This window comes from Electrona antarctica, assembly GCF_951216825.1.
Source record: "Electrona antarctica genome assembly, chromosome: 5".
NCBI classification, from domain to species: Eukaryota; Metazoa; Chordata; class Actinopteri; order Myctophiformes; family Myctophidae; genus Electrona; species Electrona antarctica.
This window is the reverse complement of record NC_136810.1, coordinates 34,916,409-34,932,641: the sequence shown is the minus strand read 5'-3', so window position 1 is coordinate 34,932,641 and position 16,233 is coordinate 34,916,409. Positions and strand designations below refer to the sequence as shown.

Here is a 16,233-nt window from a genome sequence, read left to right as displayed (position 1 = left end):
ATTTAACCGTCAATATTTAGTAAACTTGACCTTTCACTCTCTCTGTACATGGTCTGCCCTTTTTTCCCCTCTACACCACACCAAACCTCTTTGCCAAAAATATCCGATCTACAAGCTCACAATGCCTCACAGCGCGAGGCGTTACGAGCTTGTACTGTAGATCTGCTATTTTGGCTAAAGTTCTCAGAATAGGGATGCTAGGGTTCAAGTGAATAATGGAAAGATTTTTTATTTACATTATAATATTTACTAAAATTAACACAAATATTTGGCAGCCCCACTGTAGTAACACTGAGGACCCCCTAGGGGTCCCGGACCCCCTATTGAAGACTGTCCCCTGCTCTAGAGAAGGGGTAGAGAAGGTTTTCCATGGCACTGTATTTGGAAGACTATAGCCTGACTATACCCTGAGTGCATTAATAATTTGTAGTACCCCTGTTAGTTGATACCACACAGTCAGAAAAGCACTCATGAGACGAAGTCTTTTCTGGTCACTCTTTCTGGCTTAAACTTTCGACATGCTAAAAGATTAGTGTGAGATATCCTACTTGTGCTATTTCGTATAAGAGATGGATCTTGTACATATTGCGTCAGGTCTTTATAAAGAATGGGTAGCAAATGACTCTTTGCTACAGCCGCTCTGGGACACCATGAGGCTCAACTACGTAGACTATTTGAGATCTCCACTTTTCCCCATCATTTTGACAGTGTCTTCATACTTTGTCTTTTGCCTCCCCTTCCTCGTCTGTGACATCATGGGAGACAGATGGACATGGGTCCAGCAGTTCAAGATCCAGCCTAGCCGACGTCCGACCCCCTCGACGCTGCTTCACTGTGCAGGTGTCACCCTGTACAACCATGCGTTCCTCGTGTTCCCAGCATCGGTGGTGCAGTGGGCATGGAGACCACCTGTGGACCTTCCTGACCAGGCTCCCTCCCTATTGGAGCTGATCGCTGGGGTGACGGGAAACATCCTGCTGTTTGACTTCCAGTACTTCATCTGGCACCTGCTCCACCACAGGATCCGCTGGTTATACGTCACATTCCACGCCATCCATCACATGTACTCGTCTCCCTTTGCGCTAGCCACTCAGTGTCTTGGCGGCTGGGAGCTGGTAACGGTGGGCCTTTGGACCACGCTGAACCCGGTCATCCTACGATGCCATCTACTCACCACGTGGGTGTTCATGGTGGTGCATGTGTATGTGTCCATAGAAGACCACTGTGGCTATGATTTCCCATGGTCCATGTCTCGTCTGATTCCGTTCGGCATCTATGGAGGGCCCAGCAAACACGACGTGCACCATCAAAAACCTAATTCCAACTTTGCACCCCACTTCACCCATTGGGACAAAATATTTGGCACACATGCTGATTTCAGCTTTGTTAGTCCAATTGTTAAAGAACAATGATACACAAACTGTGTGTATGTGAGTGAGGGAGGTGAAGGGTGGGTTCATTAGCAAGTAGAATTATATGAACATATGTAATGTGTATGTAATGACATGTGTGTTCTTTCAATCTCCTAACATGAGTTTATCATTTATTTTAATGTATGTGTGATATGTAATGCCTCCAACTTTCCTGTGCTGGTTGCAGTACTAAAAGCACTGCTAGACTACCTCTGGGTTCTGGTGTGTCACGTTGCTTTACTTTGAAAGTGATCCTGTGCTTCATAATTAATATATGCTCGCCTACATATCAGAGTAATGTATTACATTTCATTAAGGAGACGTGATACAAATTCACACTTCTCCATGCAGATATAGCCAATAATAATTTTGGAATAGCCTAAACTTTGTAGTCTGGTACCCTCATCTTTTATTTATTTAGCAGTGATGTTACCATTGTGGTGCTTGTTTTAATTTTTATATAGGATATTTGCAGTTGTGGATTCAAACCTCTATACTTAAAGGGATATTTCACTAAAAAAACGTTCATTTCATTTTATCGTCTACTCAGGCTTATGTGAACACCCCAGACAGTTTTTAAGTTGCTGGATTCAGTAATTTGATATATAGAACTTCAAACTCCATTTTAACCATGATAGATTCATCGGAAATACCCGTCCTTTTTCTGGTGACTAATGTTGTCCTATTCCTAATAATGAGGGGGCCATGTTTTTTCATTTACTGTTTTCATTTATTTTTAATAATTATTTTTGATTATTATTATTTACCACGATTTTGCAACCCATTTTTTCACCCACTGTCAATTATCTAATGTAATCCTGGGCCCTACACTTCCTCTGCCAACCTGGGGGGCAGCGGACTGACCTCATGCTTCCTTCTATGCATGAGGAGTCCAAGCTGCTTCTTTTCACCTGACGGGGGAGTTTCCCCGGCCGGACGTAGCGCGTGGAAGGAACACGTTATTCTGACCAGTTCCTTTCCCCTCCATCAGGCGCCCCGAATGGCGAGGGGGAAGTAGTTTAGAGACCAGGATTACTGAGGGTACATACCCTAGGGGACACAGGGAGAACATGCAAACTCCACACAGAAAGGCCCTTTCGTCAACCCCGCCTCGGGTATGGGCACTGATGACGTGGAGGAGAGAACACGCCCCCAGCGCCCACAGCGTCCCCAGCAGGAATCGAACCCAGGACTTTCTAGCTGTGAGGCAACAGCACTACCGACTGTGCCATTTTTGATTTTTGAGTCTCCTCTGTCCTCCTCCTTTTCCAAAACAAATTTAAGAAAATAAATGAAAACAGTAAATGAAAAAACCCTCACGGACAATATCAGTCACCAGAAAAAAGGACATGTGTTTTCAATGAATCTATCATGTTTAAAATAGAGTTTGAAGTTACAATGGGTTTGTATAGGAAGGGAGCGGGGCAGCAAAATTATTATCAAATATATAAATAGTACTGAATCGCACAACTTAAAAACGGTCTAGGGTGTTCACATAAATCTGAGTAGATGATGAAATTACCAAAAGTTTTTTTGAAGGTGAAATATCCCTTTAAAGAACATGGTACCTACTAGTTATGTAGGCTATAGTTCTGTAATTTAAATTAGGAGCACTTATTTGAGTGAGTATTTTCTTCAATTACCTAGATGTCAGCAAAATACATTCAATCTACATAGCATATATGTTTGCTTTTCACTTGAAAACACCTGACACCCATGTGTGCACAGAAGTGCAGCTGTTTAATCCTGTAGCACCCTTGCATTTAGTTTTTCATAATTTATCCTTTATTTTTCATATTAAACTATTGACTTATTCGGTTTGCAATATTTGAATTAGCAGTCTATAATAAAATGTAAAGTTGCCTACTACTGTACCTGATCTATGTGGGGCCTTTTTAATTCAGCTTCTGAAATTCAGGGTCAGGCTCTGGAACAGTGGGTTGGCCTTTGGTCCCCTGGGTCTGGGCCGACAGGGTCAGGGGCACTGAACGGTACTTTTTCTGGCACCTGCTCCACCACAGGATCCGCCCGCTGGTTGTAAGTCACATTCCACACCATCCATCACATGTACTCGTTTCCCTTTGCGTTGGCAATTCAGTGTCTTGGGGGCTGGGAGCTGGTTAGTGGGTTTTTGGTCTACGCTGAACCTGAAATGCCATCTACTCACCATGTCGGTGTTCATGTGGTGCATGTGTATGTGTCCATAGAAGACCTCTGCGGCTATGATTTCCCATGGCCCATGTCTGTTTCTTTTTGTATTCTGTTCACCATCAATGCAAGGCTCAATCTCAGACGGGTAACACTTGGTTAAAACTATTACAATATAATTGGCTGATAAGGGTGTATATCACGCCAGAGAAATGTAATATAATTTAGTGTAGATATTCCAGATACTTGTATCAGATGTGGTAATGACAAAGCACAAAGGTACACATTTCCATTATCTATGGGCATGCCCAAGAGTAAAATAATTCTGGGAAGAGGTAAGGAGGGAGATTCGGGTGGAGATTCAGAAGATATTGTTTATAAATGTTGAGCTTGACCCAAAACTGTTTCTATTAGGTCTTTACCCACCTGCCCATAAGATACAGAGTAGTGAACAAAGATTTTTAGATTTATGCTTACTACAAGCAAAAAGGGCTATAGCTTTATCATGTAAATAGAAAGGCAAACCCAGTATTGCTCAATGGTTTAGGGAGATATCTATGTGCCTTCCCATGGACAAAAATCACATATACCCTAAAGAATAAACAAAAGGTGTTTGAAAGAATATGGGGACGGTTTATCCAATATGTTACGGTAAATGATTTCTCTTATCTCATGGTTGAGTCTGAAAATGTCTAATTGTATTATCTGCAGCTGTTTGGTCTTGTGGCCATAAGGACTGTTATTGTTAACAGTCTAAGTGCCCTTATTATACTGTATTTATGTATGTACTGTATGTTTTTGTTTTGTTTGTATTTTTGAGGGGGGTTAATGTTTGTTTTTAGATCAATGTTTGTTTTAAAAACGCCATTGACAATGAAGATAAATTAATGTTTGTTTTTAGTTCAATGTTTGTTTTAAAAACACCATTGACAATGAAGGGAACATTTTACATCATCTTGTCCCTAACTCAAACATTAAATGCCATTAACAATAAAGAGAATTTAATGTTTGTTTTGTGACCGTTTGTTTTACATCACCATTACATCACCTAATCATAGCAACACGAGTTAGACTTTAATATATTAGTGCGCCTCACTTCACACAGGTGTGATTTTTATTTTTTTAAGTATTGGTATTGTTCTGTAATATTGTTTGTTTGTATATAAAAAATCACACCCGTGTGAACTGAGTGGTGCAAGGTCTTATATAGCCTGATCAGCTGTGGTCTGACGTAATGTCAGTGAACATAGTAACCATGCTCATTGTTTTGGGTCCCACGAACAGGTACACACACGTACAGGTACAGACATACATAGACACAAACATAGATACAGACAAAGCTGGTTGTTGGAGTGGTTTGCACCACTCAAAAAGGAAAATTATATAAATGATAAGACCAATGTCTGTTAATTTAACTCTGGTCCATTTGCCTTGGCAGCCATCACTCCCTTGCGTCCCCAGTGATACCCATGCCGTAACTTAATTTTAATAGAAGCGACTGTTGACTATTTCTGTTGTACCTTTGTGTTGAATTTGAATTTGAAATTTGAATAATCTATGATGAAAAAAAGAAAAACTGTAGCTGGACTACATCCAGTGCTGTCTCAGCTGCACCTCCATCATTGCCAAGTTGTTTTCCTATATAACTCCATGCTCACATTTAAAATATCCCTAGGAAAACTCCCAGGAAAAAGATTCTGGGGAAGTTGGTATGAACCTCTGTTCATATTATGCTCTCAATTATGGGAATTCACCTATGTACATTTTGTCATTATTAATTGTATTGTTTATTGTTTGTGTAGGCCTATGTTTGTTTCCTATATGCCCAGCTTTGTGTGTGCGACTCTTCTGTTGGGAATCATGTGAAAGTCTGTTCTGTTCTGCTTACTTGCCTGGTCAATACACATTGCAGTTGAAAAGAGGGACAGGGCTCTAATCTTCTGATTCTGATGGAGATGGATAACATATGGTCATGTATTCATCTGAAAGGCATTAGTGAAGTTGGCATAAAGCATTCTATACTTTACCTTTGTTTGCCTGATGAAATCATTGCACATGACTACTTTCACTCTCTTATTTCTTCTTGGCAGTGACCAGGTTAGGTGCAGACACTTTAACTTTACCTGGCATGTTTTTAGCTATATCTGAATCCTTGACACTGCGGAATAAGTATTTTTCCCTTTCTGAAGCCTCCTTTGCTTTCGAGAAGCTGAAAAGTGCAGTACGGGCAGCTTTGCCTCTCGTTTGAAAGCCTGGTGTCAATTTCACCTTGTGCTTGTAGTTGGACAGGGCGGTGTAGGGGCCGCAAACTGGCACACAGAACAGTAATACGTCATCAGGATGAGGCTGGCCAGTCAGAGAGTTGAGTAGATTATCTTCTTCCGCTCCGGGGTTATCCTGGTCAACATCATCTTCCTTGTCCTCTGCTTCAGCACCCGCATCCACTCCAGGCTGACCCTCCAAGTCCTCTGCTCTCCCTGTCCACTCTGACTTTTTTGCAGAAGCCTCCACACTGCAGGGTTTCTGAGGCGCTTTCTGAAGGACTTTCCTGAGGGGCTCTTCTCTCCCTTTGCCATTGCCAAGTTTTGTCCCCATGTCCTTGTCCTCCTTGCAACCGAACGATCCAAGCTTCATCATCATCAGCTCTCTGTCCTGTTCATCTTGGTCCCTGTACTTCTCCTTCATCTTCTTCAGTTTGGATTTCTGGCCTCTCTTCGGTGGATGCTGGGAGAGTCTTACTTTGTCCTGGGCTCCCTGGTTAACTAATGGGGCAGGTGGTGAGTCCTCAGATATCCCCTCAGCTTTGGCCTGGGCCTCAGGACCTCCTATTTTCGGCTTCTTCTTATCCCTTCTCTCTTTGGCAGTCATGTATTTTCTCCTCTGACTGTTTGCATCATCCTCAGCAGTCACTTCGCTTTTGGACCTGTCATTTTGAGTGGTTATATCTGAAAAACTGATCTCGGCACTCTCGCTATCATTCTTTAGCTTTTGCTCCTCTCCTTCATCTTTCATGTTGTTTTCCCCTGGTGGCATCACCTCTGTTGTGGATTCCTCAGGAATGATAGACAACACTTTGCTCCCTCTGTCCTCCTCCACTTCTGCCCTTTCCATTTTCTCTCCGTCTACTTCTCTGTCCTGCTCTTCACCCTCTCCATCATCACTGCTGTCATCCCCAATCAGCTCTTCTCCCTCTTCTAGAAGCTCTGCTGAGCTGGAGGTGACCATCTCCATGTCTTCCTCTATGGTCTTAACCCTCCTCTCCCCTTTGTGCCTAAACACAGACTGTTCATCAACCTTGAAGAGAAAACCGAAACCCATCACCAAGTAGGAAGGAGGCAGGAAGTTCTTCTTTCCTCTGATCATGAAACTTCCAGTGGGGAGGTATTCTCCGGTAGGAGCTGTCTTGGACACCTGGTGATGGTGGACCCACCAGGCACTGCTGCTGAACTTACCATCCCAGGCAGCACTGAAACACACAGCCATAGTGCCAGCTTCTGTCAAGGTACGGGGAGGAATAGTATCACCTGAGGGGTTTTTGATGACATAGCTGGCCGCTCCATGGAGGTCTGCATGAAGGTAAACATCACCAGCCCTCAGATAGCGTTTTACAATAATTTCATTCTGTTGTTGGTCCCGGCCTGCTATGACCAAATAATTCTCTGAACTGATGAACCACAAGAATTTCTCAAACCAGTAGACCTTCCTGGCCTTCTGAATATTGATCACAGTCTTTTGTGTTTTTAGTGTTTGCTTTGCCTTTTTCTCTGCTGATTTGAAAGCCTTCTGTGCTGCCTCAACTGTCTTCTGTTCTTTTGTTGCAGCACTTCGTTTGTGGTCATAGTATGTTTTGGCATTGGCATAAGCTGACAAGCTGACGTCCACATCCACCAATATGGGCTTGTTCTTTTGCAGTTTGTTCTTCTGTCCGTTGTATTTATTCTTGTTTTTCTTGCCTTTGTGCACCTCCTTCTCCTCAGCCACAATGTCCTTGTCCTCTTCCTCATCATGGTCCTCCTCAGAAATGTATGGGTTCTCCAACAGCATGGTGATATGATTGGTCCGCAGCTTAAGTTCTTTGATGGCACAGGCAATGGGATCTCCTGCAGTCTGGGCTTCCTTGACAATGAGGCCTATCTCTGTCCAGCTCATCTGCTTGGCCAGTGCACTGGAGACCATTTGTAAAGCCCTCTCCACCAAAGCCAGGTTCAGCTCCACCAGTTCACCCTTTACTCTGTCCACCTCCTGTGATTGATGCAGGCCTTTCAGCCTCTGTTCATGGTCTCTCTTGACATTGTCCACCTTCTTCAGAACCTGTTTCTCCTGCTGGAAAGATTGTTTGTCAATCTTCTGGCTCTCTGTCTTAGAATGGAACTCATCCACTGCCTTATTAAATGAATCAAACTCCACATAGTGGCTCTCTGCATGTTGTGCATAGAGGAATGGATGGAATTCCTCATACATGAGAAGTTCTTCACAAGGTTTCTCAGGAGATAGGCTTGGCTTCTTTTCACTCTTTTGAATAATGTAACCTTTTCCACTGAAATGTTCTGTTTCCTCCATATACTTTTCAGCCATTTGCAGGGCATCCAGGATTTTAGGTGCAACTTCAGCAGCTTCTACATTGCTGTCAACTTTGACGTTGCCTGAGAGACCCACTTCAATCAAACAGTGTTCTATCAGAGTTGCTCCATAGGGAAGATGTGGGTTGAGGACCTTTTTCACGTTCACTCCATTCGGTGCTCCGGAGAGGACTTCAGTGAGACTCTCCAAACTGAAGAGAGGTTCAGGGGCCTGGGCGTTCTCTATGGGATATCTCTCTCTCACAGCAATCTTCACATCTTCTGCCTCATCAGTGCGGAACCGCAGTAGAGTCAGGATGATGTACTCATAGTCTGTGAGAATTATGTTACCCCTGTCATAAAGTTCAACTATCAAGTGGTAAGTAGCCTCGTTTGAGCCAAACTGGATGTCAATAATCCTGTCAACTCCAAGCTGTTTAACATGTGTCAGCCGCTTATTCTTCAGATGCTTTCGGCATTTCATGGCAAATCCAGATGGAAAGGTATTCTTAGGCCATTCAAAGTCTGTGGAGTGAATACGAATCCCAGACTCGACCAGGAGAGTTACTTTGGTGTCAGGCTTTTGTAGACGGATGAGATAAGTCTTCTTGTCGATGTCATAGATGTTGTTTACTCTCAAGTCAAGATAGTTGGCATTGATTTCAGCAATGACCGCCCTGATATCCAAAGTATTAAATCTTGATTTCATGGTGTCCTGACTAGCAGATATCAAATTAAGAATACACAATGAATATTGCAAGTATAAAAATACCAGCAAGAAACCCATTTATATAGGTGCCTTAATCATCCACATCACACTGACGTTACGCACGTAACCTTAGCAACTTGATATCAACAAACATGGAACAGCATAAGGCCTTTTATGATGTGACTCTGAGGTAAAAGCCATCTAATGTCTGTGTCACACGCAGAGTTGGGGTCCGTTACTCAAAAAAGTAATACATGTAACTAGTTACACCACTCATTACATTACTTTTGCGTTTACACCATAAAATCGCCTGAGATGCATTGGTCACATAATTTGCCACTTAACAAATCTTTATAATCCTAATAATAAGGAGGACATACACAAGATCTTACTTTATGCTCTTTAATACCAGGTCAATAGGCTCCGTGCTGTATTTTCGAACACATCCCTAGATCAGCTGAAGACTGGAGTGATGTGTATTTACAGTCCGCTCCTGCTTGTTGTGTATGGGGTTCACAAAAGTGTGCCGACCAATTGGTAGAGCACATTTTAAGTCACTATATCTCATTGAAAACAATGCTGAAAAAGAACTCAACCTGTTTGAGCTATTTCTACCATTCGGTTGAGGTGTGTTATGCCAAAGATATCCACTAGATGGCACTGTGGCTTCACACACCATTGCCACCAAGTCAGGTGGCAATGAGGAAGTCAGACAGAGTGCCACAGTTTCAAAGGTGAGATGATTTCTTTGGCATATTATCATCTCATAGATGTTACTGAACATGATTATGTAACTTGATACAATACAAAATAATAAAAATAATGGTTAAATAATTATTTAACCATTATTTTTGAGTGGTGTAAAACCACTCCTACAACTGGCTTTGTTAGTTTGTCTGTCTGTCTGTTCGTACCAAAAAATTAGCATGGTTGCTATGGTCACCCAGTTCACACGGGTGTGATTTCATTACGTCAGACATTACGTCAGACCACAGCTGATCAGTCTATATAAGACCTTACACCACTCAGTTCACACGGGTGTGATTTTTGAGTGGTGTAAACCACTCCTACAACTGGCTTTGTTAGTTTGTCTGTCTGTCTGTTCGTACCAAAAAATGAGCATGGTTGCTATGGTCACCCAGTTCACACGGGTGTGATTTAATTACGTCAGACATTACGTCAGACCACAGCTGATCAGTCTATATAAGACCATACACCACTCAGTTCACACGGGTGTGATTTTTTTAAATTATATTTCTGACATTTTTCAGAAAACATGCTCTACCAAACGGGTTGTTAGTCACTTTATGGTACAAGTAGTGCAAGTTCAGTTTCTTGCACTGTAAAATGATTTAGTCTCCATCTGTGTAAACAGAAAGAAATATCTATAGGTATTAGCAACAGTGGGTGTTCAAAAGTTTTTATTTTGTTTTGTTTTCCATTATAAATTGTCAATATATTATCTTGGCATCACTGCCTTTTAAAAGTAAGTGACAATTCAACCGTTTGGTAGAGCATTTTTTTGACTGGAATAAAATCATACTTAGGCTATAGAACTATTTCAGCATATATTATAATGAAAACACATTCAATATATCATAATAACATACTACACTGATGAAGACAGCATGTTAGCATAACGATGAAGACATTGATGGAAATGTTTAAAAGTGGTGAAGTGGCCCTTTAACAATAAACACAGGGCCGACTAGACTTCGGATTTCTCCGCACCGCGGTAAAGCCTGGTAACATGGTTTTCATTCTCATTTAACCAGTGTGATCCGGTCTAGATCCCCGCCTTTCGTATCCGATCATTTGCACCATGATTTGCACACTCACATACATTTACGTGTTGTTTCCGTATCTTGTCTAGAACCAGACCGGATCAACAACCTGCAAAGCGACTTGATCCGCCACCAGAGGCAGAGCCATGAGTACCGCGGTGCGGCTGCGCAGCAGCCTCCACGGGAAAACATCCAGAGGTTCAGTCGGGGTATCGGGATGTCAGCGGGCCAGGACAATATGTCTGAATAGAAGAAAAGCCTTTTAACTTTTATAGCAATACTGGATTCCTTCTCAGTATCAGGCATGGGGCAGTGCGGCATAACGTCGTCAAAGACGGTGTTGGTCTTTCTAAATCTGATATTTTGGGTAAGTTTGACCGTTTACCTTTTGACTCTTGGACGTGCGTCACAGAAATAGCTAGCCACAAGCAAGCTAATGTCAATGTGTAGCCTAGTTGTGAGAACTGACCTTTGTTTATAAACAACTTCAGAGACAGGTTAGGAATAGGATGGGATGTGAAACATTGCATGGATAGCATTACATTCAAGATTTATATGAGTGAAAGTCCTGAGACTTTGACTTATCTCGCACATTTTGCGGGATGTGATAAATTTAGTTTTATTTTATTTGATTAATAAACAACGTAGTTTGTTCGATGTTCATAGTCCTAGTAATATTCAAATATGGTAACAAGATACGTGTGTGTGTGTGTGTGTGTGTATATAATAAATGCCTAAATTAATATATTTCCGTTTGCACATACGTGCATGCAAAAATGTATCTGCACTTATTATTGTTAGCACAGTCAGTGCATGCCACTTTTTACTTAAGTTACTTGTATAAGTGGCAACAATAAATATCCTCTTGACTTGAATCTTGACTTGACTCCTCTTGAATCTTGCACTGTTTTGAGTTCTTCTTAGCTTCTTCTGCATTTTCATGAGTCCTATGAAGTTTTGGCAAATGGGAATACATAGTGTGCTGCCTTCTCAACCCACAGGCAGCAGCTGGTATTTTATGCTATGTTGGAGCCTATGTGTTCATCACATATGATGACTATGACCACTTCTTTGAGGATGTGTATACCTTTATCCCTGCTGTGACCATCATCGCTGTCGGAGCCCTCTTGTTCATTATTGGACTCATTGGATGCTGTGCTACAGTACGAGAGAGCTACTGTGGACTTGCAACGGTCAGTGAATATCCAGTGTTGCAAATGTTTTTGTTTTACTATTATATAATGAGACATTTTTCAGCTTTTTAAAATGAGGATTACTAATAATAAAATAAAAAGAAATCGGGCCAGTATGCCACAATCTTTGAATTTCTAATCACAATTGTAATTGGTCATTCTATGTAAATAATGGCTTCCGATGGACAACTCCTGACACAAGGGCAGCAACTAAAACAAAACCGCAATTAGATGAACAGAAAACGTAGCCCCTGCATCTTACCTTTGATTAGTTTTACAAATAAATCCCTTCCTTGAGTGCAACTTATCTAAAACTCTGTCTAAATATAATATCATCCACAGTTTGTGATCATCCTTCTGCTGGTGTTCATGACGGAAGTGGCTGTGGTGGTTCTTGGATATATTTACAGAGCAAAGGTCAGTCAAGTCAAAACATCATTATTCAAGTGATTTAATCTTTAATTTCTGTTTGACCTCATTACACCGTGTAATCAGTCAACACCTTTCAGATGTGCTGCAAGGAGCAAACTGCTTTTTGGAACATTCTATCACTTGTAAAATAATGCAATCTGTTTTATCTGATAGTATTTATTTGTAATAAATAAGGACATGGGGCTATTGACTGTACAGTTTCAGTTTAGTAAAAAATATCAGCACTCTCCCTGATTGTTGGCAGGTTGAAGATGAGGTTAACGGTTCCATCCGGAACGTGTATGACGAGTACAATGGCACCAACAGTGATGCCCCGAGCCGTGCCATCGACTATGTGCAGAGACAGGTGAGATCCCAATGTTGTGGAGTGAAGACCTAGGCCATACAATGATATTTTCCCTGTGAACTTGTTTGATAGAATTGTACTTTTGGAACAAAATGACTGCCAAGAAAACTAATCTGGTAATCTTTTCATGGTTACTCCCACAGCTTCAGTGCTGCGGAATCCACAATTACTCGGATTGGATGAACACTCGCTGGTTTAATGAAACTAAAAACAACAGCGTCCCCATTAGCTGCTGCAAAAGTAATACAGAAGCCTGCACTGGATCCCTTGCTCATACTGAAGACCTCTACCCGGAGGTAAAACATTGAATTAGAAACCTTGCATGCACTTCCAAATGAAATGTCCAGGCGCAGGACAATTACAGATGTGCAACATGAGATTTTAAAAGAAATATACTCTGCACTCTGCAGACTCCGCACACTGGACTAAAGCTCCTCATTCGACTTGTTTATTGGAGAAACGTTACTGCATACATGTGTATCTTTATTATTGATTGATTGTTGAATAAAATACATTTTTCATCTTTAGGGATGTGAAGTTCTAGTTGTGAAGAAACTAAAAGAGATCATGATGTATGTCATCTGGGCTGCACTAACATTTGCTGCAATTCAGGTAATTATACTTGGAGATTGGCTAGTTTCATATCATGTGAACAAAAAGGTAATTGGAATTTCCAATTGGTAAACAGTTAACATGATCTAGCAGTGACTTAGGACTTGTGGATATGAACTGTCTTATTCCCCCACCATGCCCTTTGAGCTAAAAGGTATTTAGATTTGCCGGCCCTTTGGTCTTGCCTTTTATTTGAACACAGTCAACTGTCAATTCAGATGAATCACTGTGGATCTAAGCCTTTTAGTTCAGAAGACAGACTAGCCTTATTACATGAACATTTTCTGATTGGCCATTCCAATGTATTTATTTGTACCACCAAAATTCGTTGTTGGTGTATCATTGCCACAGTGCATATGCACACAGGTGGAATTAATCCTCTGCATTTACCAATAGTAATTATTACGAGCAGTTGATGCCATTAATAAGGCACCCAGGGAGCAGTTAGAGGATGAGTGTCTCCGGGACACTTTAACACATACAGTAGAGAGCTGAAGTTCGAACCAACAGTCCTCAGCCTTTATCTTTTCTTTTTTTACCAGCAAGTTGGTCTATTTTCAGTCGCTGCGCTAGTAGTGATTTTTTTCGTGACATTCTCCACATTGGCTTTCCTTTAAGCAAATTCCTTTAAGTCTGCACAATGGCATCCCATACTTGGGCATAAGATCTCCCAGCACAGAATCCAAAATTCAGTGCAACACTTGCTAACTTACAGACAGACACACTACCCTTCACCCTCCGGCAAGCATTTAAATGAACACCTTCAATACGTTTGTCACGTAAACTAAAGCAAGAACTCTTACAGGCACAAACAATCCAACATCTGACTGTAAACATACTAAAATAACTTACAACTACTAAGCTTCTAATAAAAACTGCTGAATTAAATAACATATTCAACTCCTTTGAACACTCCTGATACATACTAGAGACATAGTGAGTTTCATTCTTATTAATCTATACATTTTGATTTAACACAATGTGTGCCCACACAACACTTTCAAAAAAGTAACCCAGGGTGCCCACTACATAGCGGGATTTCCCAGGACGTCTGTGGACGTCTTGGGCACACAACCTATGTTAATATAATCCTGACCTCAGTGCCATTGTAGCTGCAAAGTTTCTATTTCTTTCCTGTTCTTTTTTTCTCTTTGTTTCTTTAATTCCCTTTTTCATGGAGTGTAGCTATCATTAGTTAAACATTTTCACTCCAATCCCTGTTAAAAGAAGGAATGCCAGCACTCATTGAATGTCCATTGAATGTTTATTGTCTCCACCAGGCCGAAGGCATGGGGAGAGAGTATGTTTTGCACTCCGTCCGTGTGTGTGTCTGTCCGTGTGTGTGTGTCCATCCGTCTGTGTACAGCTAATCTCCAGCACCGTTAACCCGGTCGATGCCACATTTTGCACACACTCCCTGAATGCCAACGATGAACCTCTGCCCCAAATGTTCCAGAACGGCCTGTTATAGCGCCACCAGGAGGCCTACTTTTGAAGAAAAAAAAGTTTTATATCACTCCTCAATATTCTGTCCAAAAATCCCGCAAATCGTTACACACTATCTCTATAGTCATGTGTTCAAGCCGGATCTGTCTGATATTTCATCCTAATTGGCTAACATTGGCTTTCAAAGTTTGCAGGATTGACCCGTTTTGAACAAAAAGCCTCAAATCATGAACGCAGCGTGCAATTTACGTGAAATGTTTCAGACTTTCCTACTAGGCTGAGGAATATATCCCACCCTTATCACATTGGCCTGTTGAAGCACCACCAACAGGTGGACTTTTGCTAAACACATCAAGTTTTACATTTGGCAAAGTGGCTTAAAATACTAGTGAAAAATGTGTTTATAGTAGTAGCCATAGTGCTGCATTTCCATGACAATACTGTATCAGTCCATGTAAGTATAGGTTGTTTGGCAGGGGGGCATTATAGGTCTGTGTACAATAGTCCAATGGAACCTAGGATGTTTGCGATAAGATGCCACAATTCCAATTCACATGGCGTTTTGAGAAAAATGTTATGCAGAAGTGTATACATTCGATTAATCTTCAGCTGCCTTACAACTTGATATTCCCTGTCTCTCAGATGCTGGGGATGCTGTGTGCATGTGTGGTACTCTGCAGGTGGAGCCGAGACCCCGCCTACGAACTACTCATCACTGGGGGAACCTACGCATAAAGTTTCCTTCTAACAATAATACGTTCACAGACGTGCACTAAGAGTGACTTAAACCGGTTTTGACCGAGAACATGAAAACAAACTATTTTACATACACTAACATCTTACCTTTTTTCTCCTTTTACCTTTTGTTTTTCAAAAAGCTATTGGCCAAATTATTTGAATGGTCAATGGGGAATGAGATTTTACATGTAATCTGCTGCTGTGACTACCTACGTTTTACCCTTTGTTTGAGGTAAGTTAGAATGTGGTCGCTGGACCTTATACTGTATAGAATATGTGGACTGGGTACTTTCCTCATATGTCAGTTTGCACTATGTCTGTGTGTATGGTTTTGCAGTATTTTATAAATATTTAAATATAGTGTAGTACTTGAGTGAAAGAACTTCCCCATGTGTAGTCTAGTCTCCCCTGTACCTGTATCTGAATTACTGCTATTACTACTGGTTTGAGTGGAACCAACTCTTGTCAAGCAGTACGTGTTCTGTTACTGTAAACAGCAAAATAGGCGACATGAGGCCAGGTCCTTTGAAATAACATTAATTTACTCATCAGATCTTTCAGACAAATGTGGGCCCGCAATTCTACTCGGTACATCTACAATTTGACATGCAATCTAAAATGCCGTAGAGGTTTTGTTTGTTTATTGTTTCAGCAGCCTACTGAATGTAGTTTTAGAGGTTTGACAATATGTCGCCATAGACTCAAGAATGTAAATGAACTGTAGGGAAATTTGAAGGAAAAATGAATAAAACATGCTACTCAGACTCACATGTGTACTTGTGCTTTACTTCATTAAAGTGCTGGTAGGTATACACAACGGAGCTTAGTTTAATGAACATTCAAGTTGTAGTTTT

At 41.3% G+C, this 16,233-nt stretch overlaps 3 protein-coding genes across 3 annotated transcripts; 2 read left to right on the top strand and 1 right to left on the bottom strand.

Moving 5' to 3' along the window:
* Positions 1 to 755: 755 nt before the first annotated feature.
* Positions 756 to 1,803, top strand: ch25hl1.2 (cholesterol 25-hydroxylase like 1, tandem duplicate 2; the record flags this gene model as incomplete). Its single annotated transcript, XM_079502294.1, has 1 exon — positions 756 to 1,803. The coding sequence occupies one exon, from the start codon at positions 756 to 758 to the stop codon at positions 1,410 to 1,412; it is 657 nt and encodes a 218-aa protein (XP_079358420.1). The 3' UTR covers positions 1,413 to 1,803.
* Positions 1,804 to 5,633: 3,830 nt separating this feature from the next.
* LOC306923948 (ribosome quality control complex subunit NEMF-like) lies at positions 5,634 to 8,828 on the bottom strand (the record flags this gene model as incomplete). The annotated part of the gene is made up of 1 exon (XM_079502293.1): positions 5,634 to 8,828. The coding sequence occupies one exon, from the start codon at positions 8,826 to 8,828 to the stop codon at positions 5,634 to 5,636; it is 3,195 nt and encodes a 1,064-aa protein (XP_079358419.1).
* Positions 8,829 to 10,796: 1,968 nt separating this feature from the next.
* tspan3a (tetraspanin 3a) lies at positions 10,797 to 16,144 on the top strand. Its single transcript, XM_079500867.1, has 7 exons — positions 10,797 to 10,979; positions 11,614 to 11,805; positions 12,148 to 12,222; positions 12,482 to 12,583; positions 12,727 to 12,879; positions 13,112 to 13,195; positions 15,284 to 16,144. The coding sequence occupies exons 1-7, from the start codon at positions 10,917 to 10,919 to the stop codon at positions 15,374 to 15,376; spliced, it is 762 nt and encodes a 253-aa protein (XP_079356993.1). The 5' UTR covers positions 10,797 to 10,916; the 3' UTR covers positions 15,377 to 16,144.
* The last annotated feature ends 89 nt before the right edge of the window (positions 16,145 to 16,233 follow it).